This window comes from Thamnophis sirtalis, unplaced genomic scaffold (assembly GCF_051295495.1).
Source record: "Thamnophis sirtalis isolate CommonGarterSnake01/CBP01778 unplaced genomic scaffold, rThaSir2_p1.2 scaffold_9, whole genome shotgun sequence".
In the NCBI taxonomy this organism is placed as follows: domain Eukaryota; kingdom Metazoa; phylum Chordata; class Lepidosauria; order Squamata; family Natricidae; genus Thamnophis; species Thamnophis sirtalis.
Window position 1 is genome coordinate 29,943,518 of NW_028261389.1, and position 12,310 is coordinate 29,955,827.

The 12,310-nt window shown below is 40.5% G+C and overlaps 1 protein-coding gene across 1 annotated transcript; it reads right to left on the reverse strand.

The window, feature by feature from the left end:
- Nucleotides 1-193: 193 nt before the first annotated feature.
- Nucleotides 194-9,698, reverse strand: JOSD1 (Josephin domain containing 1). Its single transcript, XM_014054935.2, has 5 exons — nt 9,587-9,698; nt 8,094-8,903; nt 3,805-3,933; nt 3,520-3,714; nt 194-2,318 (listed from the first exon to the last, which is right to left on the reverse strand). Exons 2-5 carry the CDS (start codon nt 8,276-8,278, stop codon nt 2,219-2,221), a joined length of 609 nt encoding a protein of 202 aa, XP_013910410.2. The 5' UTR covers nt 8,279-8,903; nt 9,587-9,698; the 3' UTR covers nt 194-2,218.
- Between the last annotated feature and the right edge of the window lie 2,612 nt (nt 9,699-12,310).

Sequence of the window (12,310 nt, forward strand, 5' to 3'; positions counted from 1 at the left end):
AATCCTTAATAAGGGAATAACTTTATTAGGCCAATTTCACAGTTAGAAAATAATTTATGCTTCTGTACTTTTATTTCGGTAGAATATCTAAAAGACCCATGAGGAAAGTTATAGTTGATTTATGAGATGCACATTTTTCCCACTTTTACAAACAGAGCAGCTCAATTTCCACACAAGTATCAGGACATTGGGAAAGGTTTTCTCATTTTTAATATTTGGTTAAACAAAATACATCTCTGTAAACAAACCCAAGACAAAGCTATAACAAAACCAAACAAGCAAGAAAACAATCATGGGCTTTTCTATTCCCAAGCAACTGTACTGGGTTGATTATTCTTATTCTCCTCTCGTGCCATAATTCTGATTCTGAAGTGTGTATGATTACATGTTCCCTTTTCCTGAGCTGCTGAATCACACCACTTTCCCTATGGCCAGAACAATGACATCAATATACCGAGAGGAAAGGAATAGCTTTACTTTTTAAAAGATATTTGTATATTGTGCACTGGTCCATTGGCTTCCATGCAAACAGGGTCTCTCCAAAGTGCTATTTTAGTCAGCATAAAGAATAGTGACTTTACTGCTGATATTTTTAAAATTCATGAAAAAATGGCTTCAAGTCAGAAGCAGAACTTCAGGCCTAATGTTCTGCATATGAAAAATATGTGTAAAAATGTCAGCTGGTTTTACCACTGGAATGTATAGTCCAGAAGAAAAGAGCTTCTATTAAACTAGAAGTATTCTGTTTGGACTGTAGTACATGCAAAGAGGAGTCATTTCAGTTTCACCAGTATATGGCTGCAAATTATCCAGGCATCAATAAACAAGATTCGTCTTGATCTCATTGTCATCCTCAAAGTATTTGATTGAGAGAGTTCAAGTCCAAAATTGAAAGATGTCTGTCTTGCTTTTACTCAAAATAGAAAGCAAAAGGCATCCTTTACAGTTACAAGAGTTACTTTTGCCCATCCTTTACCAAGATGATGCTGGAAACATAGGTCCTATTCCTGATATATCAGTACTAATGTAAATGACACTTAATGAAAAATACAACAGGATAAACCGTGACAAGAATAAATGAGGCACACTTAGATGAAGTGAAAGGGGAAACTAATAAGGTTCCTGCCAGTCTTCAGCTCTTTTATTAATTTAGTGGGAAAGAGGAGAGATATTATGATTTCCTGCCAGATGGAATGGAAGAATGTAACTCAGCTTACCTGTTTTAAATAGTTTCATCTACCCGCATCAAACTTCCCTAGAAACTTTTTAATCTCAACTATTATCAGCTGAAATAAGAACAAAACTCTAATCCTTGGATTTGTTCCCCACAATAGGTTGCAAAATTAACATTTGCCCTTTCAACAATGTTCTACCTTACAAAAACTTGGCTATAATTTCCTTTTATGTCATGATTTCATCCTTAAGAAGTCTGTTGATATATTCCCTGCTCAGTGAATTATTTCCCTGAATTACAGGACAAACAAGATAAATAAAAAGAGGCTATACCTGACCCATCTAACCAAAAATATTTGAGGTTTTTGAAAAATAAGCATCAATTATCTCCCCAAATTATTCACTCGCTCATTCTCAAATCAAAAAAATGTCAAGTATGACAAAGAAAAGCCCCAAACTCCAATAGGAGTTCCAGAATTATGGTCCCGTTTTGTCAATATTTTCCCTAACTGTTGGCACAATTGCTATTTAAATAGGGAATCCACAAGCACCATACCATTGCTAAGAGTATCTAAAATTTCCTGAGAGACCCATACCGTTTGCAAGTTTCTTCAACGTAAGTTTGGTAGAGAAGGGAGTCATAGATATGAAGGGAACATGCCTCGCCTCAAACCTCTCCTGAAGGAGAGAGAAACCATCCAACTATAGAGACTCCTACAGACAGTAGTGTACAATTCAATATAAAGTATTTTAGGATGGTGGGTAAGAAAGTGAATCAGAATTTAATGGAGAGAATCCCAATACTCCATTTCTAATTCATTATGCATTATAATGAAAGAATGCAAAACTGTCTTCTACCTCTTCCCCTAAATCCGGCTTCAATAATCTGGTTTGGCCCTGACAGTATCTTGTGACTGCCTTATTGCACCTTCATAATGGAAAGTTCCTGGGGAGAGTATAGTGCTCGTTATCCACATCACAGGACATTAGAAGTTGGAAGGGAGAAGGACCAGTACTGTAGTGCAAAGATAAGATATTTTGCAGGTCATGCATCAACTCTCCAACTTTGATGTACTTCTACCTCCTCAGGTACTACCAGCAGAAGTTCACAGTTCTTTCCTTGCAGCTGGTTTCTTAAAAACTTCCTGTGGAAATAGAAAGCACAAAAGGGCACAAATAAAGTTTTGAGTATATTTTGGAATTTTTGTAAACAGCAGAGTGTTAGGAATATGCAAACTATCCTGAAAAGTTCCACTCTCCTACCTGTTGTTCTTTTATTATGCTCTCCAGCTATAGAGACTTGGAGAAACTGTAGTAATCAATGAAATGAGGCATAGATAGCATCTCTGCTGGATTTACTGGAGCTAGTTAATGGAATAAAGTGGTAATGGAAGAGATCACTAAATTAAATATTCAGAGATTGAGAACCATTTTAAATATAAGGATAGGACTGCTGCCAATGGGTAGGTTTGTACTGTTCTTAAATTTCTATACTGAAATTTAAGAATTCAAGAGTTGCAATATGATATATGGCATTGCGGGGTTTTTTTTAAGGCAGATCAAATGCAGCAGTGCATTTTACCTCAAAAATAGCTTGCTTATATTGTTGAATCTTTGACTAAACAAGCATAAAGCTATGTTGCTCTGTTTAGCTTTATAAAAGGTCACGGTAAAAAAAAGCGTTGCATATGCTATTAGAAGAAGCCACAAACTAATAATCAAAAAGTATTTCTTCATTGATTTGTAATAATCAAAAGTCTAATTAATGTATGAAGAACATCGCATGCTCTTCATGCAGTGCAATTGGATCTTTCTTTACTGGATCCAGCAGCCGCTACTTGAAAGAAATGTTTTCACATGGGCTATTTCCTTCTATATTCCTGAGAACAAGCTATTTTAAACACATGAAAAATAGCAAACCTGTGGTTTGGAACTAGTACCTCTCTGTGTGCTAACTTGGCTAAAGACTAACTGCTGCTGCTTGTGGCTTGATCTTGGCATGAAATAATTTAGTGAGTTGTATAAATTTTGTGTAATTCAAATATAATCCACTGAATTCAGCAACTGATACTATTTCCAAATACTGAGCATCTCAGTTCAAAACTTTTATGTGCCATAAGTAGTGAAAAGAGTTACATAAAAATATAACTATATTTTTTATATAAAGGTACAAGAAGCCAAAGTGAGACAATCTCACTTTGTTGGAATAGTTGATTAATTTGGAGGGGTTAGTGGGAAGAAGGAAGGGAGATTTCATTGCCTAAAGCCAAATGATGTTATTCAGATGATAAATTCAGTGTGTGCAGATGATAGCACTCAGGTCTCAGATTAACAAAGACAACCTACCTGAGCTCACTTTCACCACCAATCCATTCAGGAACCTTTAGTTTGGAGTCAAGGTTATAGTAGGCTCCTCCCACTTCCCGGACACAGATCCAATGTTGCCGTTTAAGAGGAAGTTTCAGTGGACCCCAGCAGAGGCTTGAGGGCAGATTCATTATGAAACCCATGACATTGGAAAGGGCAATTACGTTAACATCCCTGAACAACGAAAGAGGAAGGAAAGAGCACATTCTTACATCTTTTCAAATCAGCCATTCGTAATGACAATAAATGTATACTCTGGATTACCTGCGCTTATCCCACCAAACTGCTTCATAACCTTTGGTCTGAAGAGCTGCCATGATGACATTCACATCATAGTTTCCATTACCCAGCATACTTTTCTTGTGTGGTGTCACCATGGTGTTGGGAGATAGCCTAGTCATCAAACAAATAATACAAATGAACAAACAAACAATAAGACAATGTACTATTATAATTGTAAGGTATTGACTTGTCAAGTTCCTGGCTGCCTCATCTCACAGCAAGCATGAATCCTCCAATAAAAATCTTAAGAAAGATATATTGAAAGAAGTCAGAATAATATACAAAAATTTCAACAACTGGTTTGCTTTCCCCCTCTAGAATTTATTTCCTAAGGCAGAAACTTTCTCCATATCCTAATGACTCATATTGAACAGTTTTCTTAGCTGATAATTGAGGAATGACTAGCTAGTTAGAAAGTAGATCTCTCTCCAGTTCTCAACATGCCATTACATGGAGCCTCAGTTCAAATTCCCATTTGACCACGGAATTCACTAGATTACTAGCCAGTTACACAGACCAAGTTCCTGTAAAGATAAAATTAGGAAAAACCCTTCTAGACATTACCTTGCAGAGTATCAGTGCTTGAAAAAAAGAGTGCGCTATCCCAAATCATATGAAAGAGGTAATTAGGTAGCTAGGTTGAATAAAGATTCCTATTAAAAATTACCAGTACACATTTATGTATGCACTTGCAGCCAAAACTTTGCACTGTTCTCTCCAAATTCTTGCTATGTATGAATTAATATGTGTAATTTTCCTATTTTCAAGTATCTTTTGAAAAAATACTGCTAGCAGAAAACATTACAGAACCTGCAACACAAGTTTGCAAATTATTTTAAAACAAGAATATAAACTTTATGTTAAATAAATATAATTGTAACAAAGACTTCAATATACAACACTTTTAAAAACATTTTAAGAAAAAAAGAAAATTCTGTTTTGAAGGCATGATGTAAAAGTCAATCAGGAAGTCAGATTCACTTAACAATTGTGTTACTAACTTAACTGCAGTGATTCATTTAACAACTGTGGCAAGAAAGATCATAAAATTATTTAACATAATTAACTCTGGATGGTGTTGCATCTGTTGTGCACCTTGGGTGTCCTCTTGGACTCTCAACTCCTGCTCAAAGTGTAGGTGGCAGTCATGGCTAGGATGGCCTCTGTTCAATTTCATGTTGTGTTGTGCACCAGTTGGGCACTTATCTGGGTTGTAAAGTTCTGTGCATGATCACTCATGCCTAGTCATATCTCAGTTGGATAACTGCAACATACTTTACCTGGGGTTAACCTTGAGGAATATTTGGATGCTGCGGTTGATGCAGAATGCAGCAGCAAGCACAATCCTGGGAACTCCTAAGGCTGCACATGTAACACTTTTATTGTGTGAACTGCATTATAACCAGTTTGCTTCCAGATGCAATACAAGATGTTGGTTGTTACTTTTAAAGCCCTACATGGCGAGGGTCTAGGGCAGTGATGGTTAACCTTTTGGGTGCTGAGTGTTCAAAGCACATGCGCATGAATGCATGCACGTGTCCTGAACCCCAAAATGCAATGTGAGTGCCCCCTCGCATGCGCCCGTGCATGTGCATGTGCCTCCCCGCATCCGCCCCAGCCCTTCCCTTCCGCATGACACCCCACGCCCAATTTTGGGCCTGGAAAGCCTCCTGCACCAACCTGGAACCCAAAACACAGCGGGCGACTACTTCCAGCGTTTATTGGTGCAGCTGGGCAGGACTCCACCCTGAGACACTGGCCTGGCGCTGGCGCTACTTCTTTGCCATCACGAATGGCCTGCTGCCACAGCCTCTTTGCCAGCACAAATGGCTTGCTGCTGCTGCCTCTTCACTGGTGTGAACGGCCTGCCATCGCAGCCTCTTTGCTGGTGCAAACAGCTTGCCACCACAGCAGCTTTGCCGGCAGGAATGGCCAGCTGCTGCAGCCTTTTTGCTGGTGCAAGGCTTCCACATGCCCCGTTTTGGGCCTGGAAAGCCTCCTGCACCAACTTGGAAGCCAAAACGGGGCACGGGGGTCCCTTGCACCGGCAAAGAGGCTGTGGCTGCAGGCCGTTCATGCCAATAAAGAGGCTGAGGCTGCAGGCTGTTCACCGGCAAAGAGGCAGTAATGGCGGTGGCAGGCCAGCATCTTGGGGCAGAGTCGTGCCCAGTTGCACCAACAAAGGCAAACCCCCAAAATGCAATGCAAGCACCCCCATGCAAATGCTTCCCCCCCATGCATGAATGCATGCTTCCCTTGCATGCACCCCACCCCTCCCATGTGCGCGGAAGAAACCAGAAGACCAGCTGGCTGGTGGGCACATGCGCATGCGTGGTGGAGCTCAGCTGCGAACTGGACTCGCGAGCCTGCAGAGATGGCAATGTGCTACCTGTGGCCTGCATGCCATAGATTCACCATCATGGGTCGTGGGTATCTGAGGAGCTGTCTCTCCCTGATGGGACAAGCCCATCCCACTCATGCTAGTGATAAACTTCACAAAGTTTATCATTCAAAATTCACTAAGTCACAAGAATTAACTTTTAATGCATTGCTTCTTAATGAGTCTTGTAAAGCCCAGATAAGGTAAAAACTCTCATTGGTATAAACACTGCAAAGAGCTATTGAATCAATTGCATTATAGTTTTTTATTTTAACAACTATTAGTAATGAGCATATTTCAAAATATAAAGCATGATTTATGCATTTACATGACTTCTTATAAATGTACAAAGAAATCTAGCCATAAAGTGTTTGAAAAATGAAGTTTGTAAATAGCTGGGAGCACAGCTTTTCAACTCAAGCCAATCTGCAATTTCAATTTTCAAGAGAAATAATCCATTATTGCTTTAGAGTTTGATATCAAATATAAAACATATGGAGAGTAGCCTTATACAACCAATGTTTCATCTAGTTCAGTATTGATTGGCAGAAACTCAGGTGGATATCAGAAGTTCTTCTCAGCATTACCTAGTAAGAATTTGGACTGTGCTGAATGCAAATCAGATGCTTTAACACGTACGTATTTCAGTGGATCCTACAGGAATGGCACTTGGTGATAGCAGATGGTCCCTGCATCTTTCCAATTCTTTATGGAAGGTAAGGGATTGGATTAGTATCTGAAAGACTTCAATGGCACTATATTTTAATATGCATCAAGATGCTTTCTAGGTTACTTATATAAAAATAGCCATATCACTGGCTCCTTTTAGAGATGAACTGTGGCAGAAGCATAGCTACTGTGTAGAAAAGAGCTAGCTAACCAATTGAAGCCAACCTTATAAATATATAACTGAGACTGAGGGAAACTAGACAATTTGCATCCCACTGGGTCATTGTTTCAGAGATATTTTCTTACCTAAACAGAAACAGGATGAACAAGGGTGGGCCAAAAAGCAGCAGGAACAGAACTGACTTCTCAGTCCTGATGGCTTCCCCATTAACTTTTCTTGTGGGAATCTGGCAGGGAGCATCAGAGATCTTCCTTTCCCTCTTCTTTTCCCTTCCCTTTTCAGTAGGTAGATAAGTGGCTGCTGCTCGGTGGGGGAGGGAGCAGGGGATTGTGCCACTGGCTGAGAAAGTGTCACAGAACATTGAAAATGAAGATCATGTGACTGTAGTAGTAGTTCAGCAATGCAGCGGCAGCCAGTAGCACTGAAGCAATTAGAACTTCCCCAAATTTCATTCCTTGGGAGTCATAGGTCATGGATTCTGGACATATTCTATAAATTAGCCCATTTGAGGTATCTTAGTTTAAAAGTTATTGCTCTAGGATGCACCGTTTCACACAGTTAAAGGTCATAAAGAGAGTTTTAATAGTATATAGATGTTAAACTGAAAGTTGCCTTTTTCATAGCTTTTATTAATTTGTAAATCAGGAAGACAGATGTCTTAGGCGCTTGACAGGAACCCTTGCAGTCAAAAGAGGACAGGAAAGGACAGGGACACTCACAGACCTGCTGTTTAAGTCTCCAGCAGAAGCTTAATGGATAGCTAGAGTTGAATTGGCATCCTTAACAGAAACTCGTGCCTAACTATTGATTCATTCATTACATTCTTGACATTAAAAATGTGTAATATAATCCTAAGTGGCTTTTATTTCTTTGTCTGAAGTTAAGATAGGCAGGTAGACTAATTTATGAAGATAAAAGGGAACCGAATGGTAGAAGAGTTTAATAATAAAACATCAGAAAATCTCTATAAGATCTGATCTAGTCTACCAAAGAAATGTAAGCAAACACTCCACAATAATATAATAAAACCATTTTTCCTACCTCTGGAAAATGTCCTGTAATGTGTCTCGTGTAAAGGCATTGCTGTCCTGGAAGACATTATTGAGAGCATGGAGGGCACATAACTCTCTGCGCTGTTTTTCATGATAAATGTGCACTGGCATCACCTGTGGCGTTTCTGGCAATTCTGATTTTGTTTTGTCACCTTTCCATGGCATGCAACTCATTTTTTTTAAGTGGTGTTGATGTGAAGATTGGAGATAATGTTTCTGAAGCTTGTTTTTCGAAAGAAACAAAGAGGGAACTGCTCTTTCCTTTATAGACAACTTCAGCACAAATAGTAGACCTGCAGTTGGATTTCAATTGTTTTCTTTATTTGATAGTGGCAAAAGCAACTTCAAAATTTGAACCATTCTTCTTCCATTCTCCTACCTTCTTCCTTAACTTGAAGAAACTGCTTTTAGTATATCGTTCTCTTCTCTTCTAGTTTTTTTCCCTTGAAAAATTGTTTTGAGAGACTTTAACATAGGAGTGTCAGACTGAATTGATCACATCGCTCCTTCTCCTCCATTTCTTTTGGTCACCGATGACTGTAAAGCCAAGATCCACGGCCCACCTCTCTCCCCAATACAGGAAAAGACAATCCAAAATTAAACAAGCCCGGGCTTTTATACACAACCTCAGGCCCCCAAGGAAAGTATCAAGTGCATCTTTGCATTCTGCAAAAAGTTAAAAGGCCTCCAAAACACAGAAATCAAAAGGCAGGAAGTTACTTCTCTCAAGATAGCAGGAAAATAAAAAGCAACCGCTCCACTTTTGATAAGCAAAGATTCCTTGGCTGTCCTCGTATTCCTGATGGAGAAAGAAAATATTCAATTAAGTATAGCATTTTGCTCATTACTGTAGCGGTCGATGACCATCAAATTTTAAAACAGCTCCCAATGGGCTTCTCAAGCCAGAAATACTCCCAATCGAACACAACAAAGATTCAAGGCCTGCGCTTTTCTACCCAAGATCCACCCCTCGGGGAAAGCTCTCAATCCTCCGACCGTTTTGGATCCTTTACCACGAGAAGCTGTCACGCGCCGTCAGAGGAAAAAGAGCCCCCGGAGCCGACGGGTGGATCAAGGGTGCGTGGCCGCGGAGGGGGGGGACGGACTCCCGTGTTTACAATCTCAGCCATTCTGGCTTGTCCTCTCCAAACCGCAGCGGTACAGCCAGCAGGCCCTTCACAGCGCCCCTCGCTTTCTCGAGGGGGGCAAACCAAAGCTCCGGAAAGCCCCTCCTTCGAGAGAGAGGAGGATAAGGGCGGCGGCGGGGCCAGGATACCTGCACCCCTTGGACCGAGTCGAGACCAACCCCCTCCCCCCCCCCGCGAGGACGGCGACCGGCCAGGGGGAGGCTGGGAAGAGGGCTCCCCTACCCAAACGGCCCCAGGGATCTTCCAAACCCAAGGACCAGGCTCTCCGCCCGGAGGGGAAGGGAAACCACAACGCCTCTCTTTGAAGTCCGATCCGTCCCGAGGCTCCACTCACCTTCCAGCAGCAGCCCCAGCCTTCTTGGACCAACAGCCACCTACCCCTGGCGGCGCATGCGCAGCCCTGCACGGAGTCCTGGCCCGTCGCGCCAACGCTCGCTCGGCCCCACCGCAGCCTGACGTCGCGAGCGTGAGCGCTCCTGATGTCAGAGACGGTCCGCTTACAAACCTCCGCCTGCTGGAGGGAGGCTGCCCCACTGTTCGTCTCTGGCCGGTGGTCTCTGCAAAGTGAATTCTGCCTATCGCAGGCTACTGGGGAGGAGGGTGGAGGTGGGGGGACTCAGGCCACCAATCTGCACCACGTCCCATTATCTTTATTGGGCCACATTCTCATGTGTGTAGCTATTCATTTAAAGCATCACCCACCTTGTCACCATAAAATATTACCATTATAAGAATGGGTGGCTACTAGAATAGAATAGAATTTTTATTGGCCAAGTATGATTGGACGCACAAGGAATTTGTCTTTGGTGCATATGCTCTCAGTGTACATAAAAAGACAAGATACATTCGTCAAGAGTCAAGGTACAACATTTAATGATTGTCATAGGGTACAAATAAGCAATCAGGAAACAATATCAATATAAATCGTAAGGATACAAGCAATGAAGTTACAGTCCTGCAGTCATAAGTGAGAGGAGATGGGTGATAGGAATGATGATAAGACTAGTAGCAATAGTAATGCAGCCTTAGTGAATAGCTTGGCAGTGGTGAGGGAATTATTTGTTTAGCAGACTGATGGCATTTGGGGGGGGGGACTGTTCTTGTGTCTTGGTGTGCAGTGCTCTGTAGCATCATTTTGAGGGTAGGAGTTGAAACAATTTATATTCAGGATATGAGGGGTCTGTAAATATTTTCACGGCCCTCTTTTTGACTTGTGCAGTGTGCAGGGTTATGCACCTTCTATGTTGTCAATCTCTTTATTGCCTTTTGCAATTCCCTGCCCAACCATATTGTCCAGATTTGTGAGTGCCTCATTATAGAGGCAGGATTGGTTTTCTCTGGATTTGTGTCTTCTGTTTTTCCTTCAAAGCATCATCACTCATCCACAATGGGAGAACTGCACTGGGAAAGTGTTGGGTGTGGTAACTGCACAGTTCTACAGCATTCTGGCCTCTAGATCAGTTTGCTTGCCCGTCCCATGCACCTTTTGAAACTCTTACAAAATAAAATTAACTTGACAGTAAGCACAATGGGAAAGTGACTCCAAATTCTAAAAGTGTATGCATCTCTATTTTAATTAATGGAATAGTGCCAGATTCATATTTTGACAGACATAATTAGATAACTGCAAGGAAACATCTAAGGATCTGGATGGCTGAAACAAATAGCCAGAAAGCCCTTTCACTCTTAGTAATTGAGTGAGGGACTGGCTGAAACTGACAAATACACACAATTAGAAATAGCCAATATTATCCCTCATTTCAGTGTTCTATAATCTATAACATACAAAGCAAATATAGTATAATGATTAAGGAGTGGACTGTCACGGGGAGATTCAAGCACACCCACAGCCATAGTCCACAGCCACTGCATAATTTTCATTGAGTTTTCCTTTCAGCCTGAGCTACCTCACAACATTGTGTGCAGCAAGGGGAGAGGGCGATATATGCCACTTTGAGAACCTAGAGAAAAAGGTGGGATGTAATTATCAAACAAATAACAAAAAGCAGGGATGTTGCAACTCACATAATGCTATTTGGGAACTGAGCAAGAACACAACTGCAAAATTTACCCCTTCTTTCAGTAATAAAATAATGAAGCTCCCAAGGTGTGACAGGGCAAAATCAGATTTTTAAGGGAAAAATCACATGTATGCTGATATGCAAAATAACTATTGAATGTTGTTTAAATTAAGAAGTTGTAATAAAATGAGACTAGCCTTTTCTGACCAAGAAGGAACCAAGAGGCATTATGGTGCTGCTGTAAATTGCTAGTGGAGAAAGGACTAATATATCAGAATTAGGATGGGACCTTCCTGCCTGACATTAGAACAAAGATTTCTATCAACACACATTCCAAATTACTTTGGGAATAAAGATACTCAATGTTTATTGAAGTGGTGAAAAGATCTTATATCTCATGCCATTCTTATCAGATCTTACTATTCATTTTCTGTTAAGAAACTGGGAACTTTGAAGTAATTCCAGACTCATCTTGGCTAAAAGTTTGTTTTTTCCATCATCCACCTATATATAATACATTTCATCAATATATGTATATTTTGCTTCAGAAAATATTGTGCGGATTTATTGAACTTTCTTCCACAGGAAAGTGTTGATTTCAAAAAAATGGGAACTGAAAACAAAAAATGCTGACTGTAATTGAGTGCAAGTATTGGTATGTCATACATTTTTCTACATATTTTTGCTTTAGTAATAATAGGAACATGAAAAATGCTTACACAATTTTTAATATGCTGAACCACAGTTTATTAGCTCTCCTCAAGAAGTGGCTTTTCACCTCTTAAAAAATCTCCAGAAATGAAGATCCCACAACTTTCACTTTTCAATAGCTGTTTAAAAATTCAATTATCCTGGCCAGGAAAAAAAATGATAAACCTAAACTATGAAACAACTTTTAATATAACTACTAAATTAGATGTTTCCTGTTTTTGCTTTCTGAGGACTGGTGTGGTGAAAAATCCGTTGCAGCAGTCTTCCCAATACTAAGAAACATCTGTTCTTGTATACAGTATTGGTGAGAGAGGGGGGAGGAAATC